Raw genomic sequence first — 7633 nt, 5'->3', positions numbered from 1 at the left:
TGTAAGGATAATTATCATTTTAATCTCTAATCTAAGTTCATGAAGGTAATATGCGTAAACTACAACTGCTAGTATTCACACAATTATATTATATTTGTGCTTAAAGCGCTTAATTTTGAGGGGACTTAATAATGTTTAGTATCCTTCAATATATTGTGCTAAATTTCCAAGCATGGACATTGATTTATTATTAATTATTTTATTTTTTATAAAAAAATTATTTAGGCACATTTAACAAAACCAAACATTTAATTTTAAATTTATTATTAATTAAAAAGAAATACAAATATACTCAATGTTGTGTTTCAGAGGGTATGAGTGGTTGATTCTCTTCCTCCCTTTGACAATATAATATATAAGACAACTCTTACTCTTTCTAGACCACCCTTTTTCTCTACCCGTACCACTGGGCACAATTCTGCCTAAGCTATGTGTCATTCTTTTACAAACCGAACGAATTTTGGCAAAAAATGACCTCATGATCTCCGATTTGACTGAAATGAGCTCCTTTCATAAAATAAGAAGACCCGTATCTCGGGAAAAAATGTTGTGATTTTTTTCCAAGGAGATATGAACCCATGGGATTTTGAGAATTGACATAGTAGACACATTTTCAAATGGCTATATCTCAAGTTCTATAAAAGGTAGAAACTTGAAATTTACAGCGTTTCAAAGATAATTGATTGAACTTTTATGAAATTGTTTTTAAAATTGAAATTGTTTATATTTAAGTACTAATATTAACCGTTAAATTTCAAAAAAATAATTTTCTCAAAACTCATACCTAAATTTTCATTAATTTCATGGTACTACGGTGCGTATGAGTAGCGTGAAGGACACCTGATTAATAAATTTTTTGTAATTACTTCTGAAGGGTATATCACAGTGGAAATATTTATTTTTTAAGTAGAATTTATATATTAAATTGAATCAAATATAAAAAAAGAATTTGTGTGGCATATTCCTTTTTTTTTTACTGAAAAATCGTGTGTATGTGTTTGGTGTGATATGAAGGATAAATAAATTTTTAAAAGTACGTCCTGAAATTTTTGGGTTTTATGTAGACTTTTATTATTAATCGATATCAAAAATATTATATAAGAATATTTGTGGCATATTTATTGAAAATTCTTTCAAAAAAAATTAATTTCTTTATAGATTTTTAATATCAAATATTTTGTTTATATTAACTATTAGTTGTTTTTATATTATTTAGCAACCATTTTTTATATATACTTTTTTCACATTTGAAGTGACATTCGCTTACCTATATACTTGAGTAATTACTTGAATATGATATGTGTAAATAATTATAAACGAACTGTTTATGATCTGCAATTAAATTGTATTTAGTATTAAAAATTCAGAACGAAGCACGCTCGATTATGAAATGAATGAATGCACAAAACTTTCCCAATAGTCTTCAAATATACTCGTACTTTATCTTTCCCACACTAATTCTATTACCAAATATAAAAAAGATTTATAGTCTCTAAGATCAGCATCACTTTATGGATTTATTTAATATAAATTATTTTTGTGCTATTTTTTTTTTAATTTGAGTAAATAATGGAAAAAAATGGGTAATAAAAGCAAATAAACACTCGAAACCGTCTAATACGCTTTTGCAATAATGATTTCCTAAAGATTTCTCCAAATATTTCTTTACATTAACTACAAAATTATAATCGATGTAAAAAAAATATTTAAAAAGTTTTTGGCATTTTTTATATATAATAATAAGTGTAGAAAGCGATCGGAGAGATCCGGTCTTGACTTAATCAACAACTAACACAGCTGTACTTGATTTTTACTGACTTTTTAAAAACATTTGTTTAGCTCAATCATAAACACATATACTTGGACAGTATAATGGGCGATCACGAATAAATCATAAAAATTGCCAATTCATGTCAAGCCATTCTATTTCCAATCAACAAGCCCAAAGTGGGATAAAGAAATCACGCCCTGGATTTGGTATCAACTGTTATCACAATTCCCGTTAAGTTAGTCAGAGATAACTTGAGACACGGACATGGAATTTATATATAATACCACCAAAAACACATTGTTAAACATCTAAGGAATCAAAATATAAGAACATCGAATAACATTGAATAACTGGCACACACATAACGACATACACTATCATTATGTGAATGCTTGAGTTATACTAGAAATTTACTAAAAACATTATACAAAAATTATTGATCGCTATAATCGTTATTCAACTATATCTCTTATATTATTACCCATAATTAATAATATATCCTTTTTTTAATCTACATAGTTTTTAACCAATGCAATCATATTTTTGATTATACAAACGTCTTTTGTGACATTAACGACAAAAATCCTACTATTCAACTCATCATTTTACACCCCGGCTTTGGGTCACATCAATTAATAAAGTCATTTAGTTTTATAGCTTGAGAATCAGTGAACCAGTGGTTCAGTATGTCGTTTTTTGAAGGCCAAGCCGTTAAAATAATTCTTGATTTATATCAATCCAACTAAAGGTTACTCCAGTTCTGAACCGAAACTGCTTACAACCCTGTATTATATATTTATCTGTACTATATCGGTTATAGATCTATAAAATTAAGTTTTTAAAGATAAGTTTGAGAGTATTTATGCTGAACAATAGTATCATGTTATTTCTCATTATCTCAATTACATTTAATATAGATTAATTATAATTAATTGTATGTTATTACTAATAAAGAAATTATTATCGCTATTAAGACTTAAAATGTTGAGTTATGTTAATAATCAAATGCATTATTTTATAAATTTTGATTCTAAATATTAAATCAGTTATCTCTAGTTTATGCTCTTACTTCATGATGAAATTGTAGATTCTTGCATCTGTATTAACACTTATATATATATTCTTTTGACTTTATTTTATTTTAAATAGTTTACAAATTTATAGTTTTATTGTAATAATAAATTTTAACACCTAGCAAGTTCAAGTACTTTAACGACGAATAAGAGAAGATACATATCACAAGTTTAAGTTTATCATTATGGGAATACGTATAAACTTTATCAGAGCAAATAAAACTCAAACGTCATGCGTGGAGCTATTTCAGAAAGAGTCGGTATTTTCAATATAATAAATTTATTTTTTAATACGAATTATAATAAAGCAAGCAAACTGAAATAATCGTTTATTAATTGGATCACATATTTTTATGCTCTCTGAAATCATATATTTAGTATTAACCTTTTAAGGAATACTTTCAATGATAGATGGGAGAGGTTTTCTATATAATAAAGTATTTTAACTGTTTTACTTTCTATGTTAAACCTTATAACTGTAACGCTTAGTTTTTATTATATACCTTTCAGGGTATAATCAATTTATATTTTTTTAAAGGTTAACAAATGAAAGTAAAGGTATTGAAATGAGAATATACAAACCGATCAAAAACATAGACAAAAAGAGTACAGAGTTTTTATAATAAAAGTATAATATTAACATAGTTTATAAATAATTATTTTTAAATATAAAGAAGAACAATTTATTAGTTTAATAAAAATTTGTCGGATCATCCTTTATCCCTCCTTCAATACTCAATTTATAGTTACAATAAATATTTATATATACACACATATATATATATTATGTAATAATAATATATAATATATATATATATTTATATGGAGAGCATATATAAATAATATATACTATATAATATATGATATATAATATATAATACATGTGTATATATATTATGTATTTCTTATAAATATATACATATCTCACGTATCGTGTTTATACACAAGGGGACTTTATTCTGAAATGCTAGGTTAAGTGAGGATCCACTTAGGCCTATTGGCCCATTGTCTTACCGTATATAGAAAACTATAAAAAAACTTAGGGTTTAAAACCACCTAAAATCTTTGGCGAAGTTTAAAATGCTCTTTAGTGTCAGGTCTTGTAAATGATCAAGATCCTCTAGAAAGAGACGAATCAACTAAATCCTCACGAATGAACAGGATTTTAAAATAAATTATTGAAAATATTTATTCTGAATTATATATTATATATGCAATAAAATGTGAAGTTTATGAATGCCTTGTATTGCTCTAATGAGCAATAAAAAATCTTAATTTAGAAATTACGTAAGTGTGCAATGGGCCCAAATCAACATTGGAATCACTAATAGAAAGATCTGTAAAATATTTAAAAATAAAAAGAAAGGCAACCTTAAAGCACAAACTCTTCCTAAAAACCAAGCAAGTCTAAAGCTGTAGTATACCTATGAAAAGATATTAAACATGGTAAAATTCGAATTGAAATTAATTTTTAAATTTTCCTAGTTCCATTAAAATTTTAAGAATTAATTATTAATTATTTTTCTACTAACAATTCCTCTACCGAAAACGTAGTAATTTTCAAATTTACCAATCACTCTCAAATTGTACATTTCAATTCACAGCAATTAATCCTTTTTTAGGATCCTTTCCTTGGGACTAAAAATTTATTTAATATTTGTGAGCGGAAGCTGTAGTACTTAACAGTTGAAAATGTAAGTAAAGATTATATTCTATAAAATTATTTTATTATTAATTTTACTTTTTGATTTATATATGTTTAACTACTACTTGGAGAATTACTTCAGTGATTACTTCTAAATTTGCTGGTAAATACATTACATTATTAAAATAATAATTTATTAAACAATTTAAAAATAATTGCTTCATAATATTATATTATCAATTATAAAATAGCATATTTTATATAAAACATGTTTCCATCAACTTTTGCTTTATTCCGATCAGAAAGCAATTAATATCTATATACTAGTACATTAATGTGCACACGGCGGATTAGTTTGTAACTTCCAGAGGCTTGGAATGAAATTAATGTGCTTACAATCTAAGCCCGGATGAATGATTAGATATAAACTGTAAACTTATGAACTATTGGTTCTGCAAGTGGAGAAAACTTTGAAATGAAAGATCGAATACTTCTATTTATTTACAGATAGATACTGTTACTCAGTAGAACTGTCATTTGTATTTAAAATATATTTTAAAGGCCATTATGCTTATTATATAGGTACATTTGGACTAATTCTTCCTTAGAAAATTTTTAAAATCGGAATCTGGGGTACCATTTCCAGTTAGGGGTCACTTTTATTGCAATTTTCATTTTTGATTGGCAAATCTCAAGCAAAATATATAACACTCAGTTAATTAATGGCACTATATATATTTTGCCAAAGCACTTAAAAATTATCCTGAAATTAACAGCTGAAATTAACAGCTGTCATATATAGACTTGGCAGATAAAATGTATTTTAACTCGATGTATGTACTTACGAAACATATAAAAGTCTACTAACACAACTACGTAAATGTAAGATTACTCTAAAAGCGTCCAATTAAATCTAGAGTAGAATTAGAGTAAATCTAGATTGAGATTGCTATATGTAACTGTCATCTGTTTTATGTCAAATTTTTCTATAACATTTTAATATATAAAACCTTTCTAATCTACTTAACTGTATTGGCTTTAATATTTAATGGACAGATTTAATATTCCTCGCTTAAATCATTTGTTTTTGCTGTTGCTCTGTCGTTTTCGTATAAGATATATGACGATTCGTTTATGCCGACAGTACAAACCAATATATCTATTACAACGGCGGTAAATATAAATATTATAAAATGAAACAAAGTGCGCAAAAATATTTTAAAATAATTTTAAGAACATTCAAAAATTTATTTGTACGAAAAGTAACTCCAAACTGACAACAACCTCGAGAAAAAACCAAAAAAAAAAGATCGCTGCAGAATTTCAATAAAAAAAAAGAAGCAAAATAAGAACTTTTCCGGTGTCGAGAGTTTAAATATAGCAAATCAAGTCCCACAAACTCAATCACTTCAAGATGCTGGCAACGAATGAGTTCAGCACGAATGATGTGCAAAATCTGTGCCAGCGCTATTTTGGGGAGAGTCAACAAACCAATGGGCATAAGAAAGATCAAAACACAGAGGTACGTGTGCTCAGCTATGACTTGAAGCCAACTTCAGATGCACCGGCAGGTTTTCTTGGCGTCCATCAATTTCTCAATGTCGAGTTCCTAACAGTAGACGATGCCGGATGTGAAAAATTGCAGAAGGTATGTTTCTTCATGAAATCAGCAGCACAGGACAATGAATCTCGACTGGAGTATCTGGAGAATTTCGGAGTTTTTAAGAAGGAAATTCATGTATACCGTGAAGTATTGCCTAGATTAACGCCAATATTTGGTGCTGTAGCACCAAAATCCTACTATGCAAATAATAATGTGTTGATATTCGAAGATCTGTGTGGGCAGGGCTACAAAATGGGAGCGGAGCGTAGTGGTTTATTGGACCATGAACACTTGAGTTGCGCACTTCGATGTTTAGCGACAATGCATGCAGCTTCTATAGTGCATGAAGTGAAAATGTCTGGCACAAAATTGAATGCAATTTATCCAAATGCTGTGGTTGAAAATTCCTATCCATTGCATATTGCAGAAAATCATGTGCGCTCACAGAATTTCCATCAGGCAAATAAAGTTTTTAAAGAAATTATTAAATTGCTACCAAAATATCAGAAACAGTTGGATTTCATTTTAGTAAATTTTACTGAAAGAATGGAGGTTATATTCACCTTATCAAAGACGTCTGAAAAGTACCAGAATGTATTTTCACATGGTGATCTTTGGGCAAACAATTGTATGTTTAAGTATGGCAAATATGGCAATATACCGATAGATTGTCGCTTTGTTGACTTTCAACTGGCACGTTATGCACCGCCGTTAATAGACGTCATAACTTTGTTGACCATACCGAGTAGTCGAGATTTTCGTGAAAAATACTTCACAGAACTTCTCAATCATTATTATCATCTAATGACTGAGTTTCTTCTGCGTGCCGGTTTGGATATTAAAGACTATATCCCGAGATCAGATTATGAGAAACAAGTAGCAGAATATCGCATATACGGCTTGATTGAAAGCTGCCTTTTCTCACATCTAACAATTTTACCACCGAAATTGACACAGCACTTGACCGGAACAACAGACGGATTCAGTGATTTCTTTGAACGCAAACGCGTTGAGTTATGCTTAGAGGCTTTTCGGACAGATCAAATATATCGTGAGCGTTTAACTGATATGCTCGAAGATTTCGTCGATAATTTTGTTTTAAAATCAAATTATATAAATTTATAAATACTTGAGATTACTTTTTAAATATTATAAAATTAATAAAAAGATATTTTAAAAAATACAATATTTTATTTAATACAAAAAGGAAAAAATTAATATTTCCCTTATAGGCAACTATAATTATATACTGTAGGGCAAGATTAATTATCTGCAACAGTAGCGGAGCCTGGAAGCAGGGCACACCGATGGAAGTCTTAAATGACTAATAGGGACCCTACCTCGAAGTAATACTAACGTAGTCCCGGGATAGAACAAGGTCTCTAGGAATGAGGGGGAGTGGTTTAGCCCGTGCGAGTCGGGCACTCACCACCGGAAGGTGGTCAGTGCGTAGGCATTCCACTCCTCCTTCCATTCCAAAAAAAAAAAAAAAAAAAAAAAACTATAATTATATAGAATTTCAATTCAGAAACATACAAAAA

At 28.6% G+C, this 7633-nt stretch overlaps 1 protein-coding gene across 1 annotated transcript; it reads left to right on the top strand.

Moving 5' to 3' along the window:
* Positions 1-5702: 5702 nt before the first annotated feature.
* On the top strand, positions 5703-7221 carry LOC119662011. Its single transcript, XM_038071549.1, has one exon. The coding sequence runs from the start codon at positions 5904-5906 to the stop codon at positions 7215-7217; it is 1314 nt and encodes a 437-aa protein (XP_037927477.1). The 5' UTR covers positions 5703-5903; the 3' UTR covers positions 7218-7221.
* The last annotated feature ends 412 nt before the right edge of the window (positions 7222-7633 follow it).

The sequence above is a fragment of the Teleopsis dalmanni genome, chromosome X (assembly GCF_002237135.1).
Source record: "Teleopsis dalmanni isolate 2A chromosome X, ASM223713v2, whole genome shotgun sequence".
In the NCBI taxonomy this organism is placed as follows: domain Eukaryota; kingdom Metazoa; phylum Arthropoda; class Insecta; order Diptera; family Diopsidae; genus Teleopsis; species Teleopsis dalmanni.
The sequence above is the reverse complement of the archived record's forward strand: the minus strand, read 5'-3'. Positions and strand labels throughout refer to the sequence as shown.

Coding starts and splice junctions, on each gene's coding strand:
- LOC119662011 (XM_038071549.1), top strand. CDS start 5,904: ATGCTGGCAACGAATGAGTTCAGCACGAATGATGTGCAAAATCTGTGC.